The 1252-nt window shown below is 31.2% G+C and overlaps 1 protein-coding gene across 1 annotated transcript; it reads left to right on the top strand.

Moving 5' to 3' along the window:
• Positions 1-363: 363 nt before the first annotated feature.
• LOC124420030 lies at positions 364-999 on the top strand. Its single transcript, XM_046951537.1, has 3 exons — positions 364-420; positions 477-791; positions 847-999. Exons 1-3 carry the CDS (start codon positions 364-366, stop codon positions 997-999), a joined length of 525 nt encoding a protein of 174 aa, XP_046807493.1.
• The last annotated feature ends 253 nt before the right edge of the window (positions 1000-1252 follow it).

Below are 1252 nucleotides of genomic sequence, written 5' to 3'. Positions count from 1 at the left end.
GAACAGAACTAGAACAGAACTAGAACAGAACTAGAACAGAACTAGAACAGAACTAGAACTAGAACTAGAACTAGAATAGAACTAGAACAGAACTAGAACAGAACTAGAACAGAACTAGAACAGAACTAGAACTAACTAACCATAATACTGGCTAAATGCGCTTAGTCATTGGTTTACATTAAACATAATAAACACATTAACTTTTATTTAATTAATGTAAATGAAGCAAAATTATCACAACCAAAGACCGTAGCGAAAAAATTATATGAAACTAACAAAACACAATCATTACCCTCAATAAGAGAATTTGTTATGGCAATCATGCAGCATAATTTAATCAATCTCAAAGCAGTTAGACAAAAAATGTGGCTCTTCATTACGGTACTGATATGGACAACAAATTCCTATGCGGAGGCTAAGGTAAGCTAAATTACAAGGATAAGAAGAAACTCATTTTTGATCAATTTTGTTTCCAGCGTGATTTTGTCCTAGAAATTCATGAATTTCTGTTAAACAACACTTCACCGAGCTTTGTAAAAACGTTGAACTATAAATTGACTCGTCAAAAATATCTGACATTAGAAATTGCTCTCAATCGTTATGTGAATGAAATAGAGCTAAAATTCAACTTTGATATGCTGAAAAAAGACAATAAACGTGTAAATATCTTGGACATAAGTATAGATGGATGTAAAGGCCTAGAGTCGGCTTATAATTTGCCTTTGATAGCAACCATTATTAAGGAGGTATTTCGCAAGGGGAATTTACCGAAAAGTTGTCCCATAAAACCTGTAAGTAAATTGGTTTTATATGGAAAAAATTATGATTATCTGTTATCGTTTTTAGGATGTTTTATACTACATACGTAATTACACATTTAATGAAGAAGACTATCCCAGATACACACCAATTATGTCATTTCAAACTTTTACAGAAATTTATTTCGACAAACAATATCAAGGTTTCTTGAAGCTGCGAGGAAGAGTTCGAAAGCGCTAACTAATTTCCTGTTATTAAACAGAAAATTTGAATAACATAATTTTGTGAATATATTTAATTTTTTTTAATAATAACAAAACGTGGCGTAAATTAGTTGTTGATATTAAATTTCTGCTGTGGTAAATTTAAAGAACTAAGTAGAAGCAACTAGAACAGAACTAGAACAGAACTGGAACAGAACTAGAACAGAACTAGAACAGAACTAGAACAGAACTAGAACAGAACTAGAACAGAACTAGAACAGAACTAGAAC

The sequence above is a fragment of the Lucilia cuprina genome, chromosome 5, assembly GCF_022045245.1.
Source record: "Lucilia cuprina isolate Lc7/37 chromosome 5, ASM2204524v1, whole genome shotgun sequence".
Classification (NCBI taxonomy): domain Eukaryota; kingdom Metazoa; phylum Arthropoda; class Insecta; order Diptera; family Calliphoridae; genus Lucilia; species Lucilia cuprina.
Note: the sequence above shows the minus strand (reverse complement) of the source record. Positions and strands in the feature narration are given on the sequence as shown.

Excerpts from the sequence above, each read along its gene's own strand:
- LOC124420030 (XM_046951537.1), top strand. The coding sequence starts at position 364 with ATGTGGCTCTTCATTACGGTACTGATATGGACAACAAATTCCTATGCG. Across the intron at positions 421-476 it reads ATTCCTATGCGGAGGCTAAG|CGTGATTTTGTCCTAGAAAT; the intron begins GTAAGCTAAATT and ends TTTTGTTTCCAG. Across the intron at positions 792-846 it reads AAAGTTGTCCCATAAAACCT|GATGTTTTATACTACATACG; the intron begins GTAAGTAAATTG and ends TATCGTTTTTAG.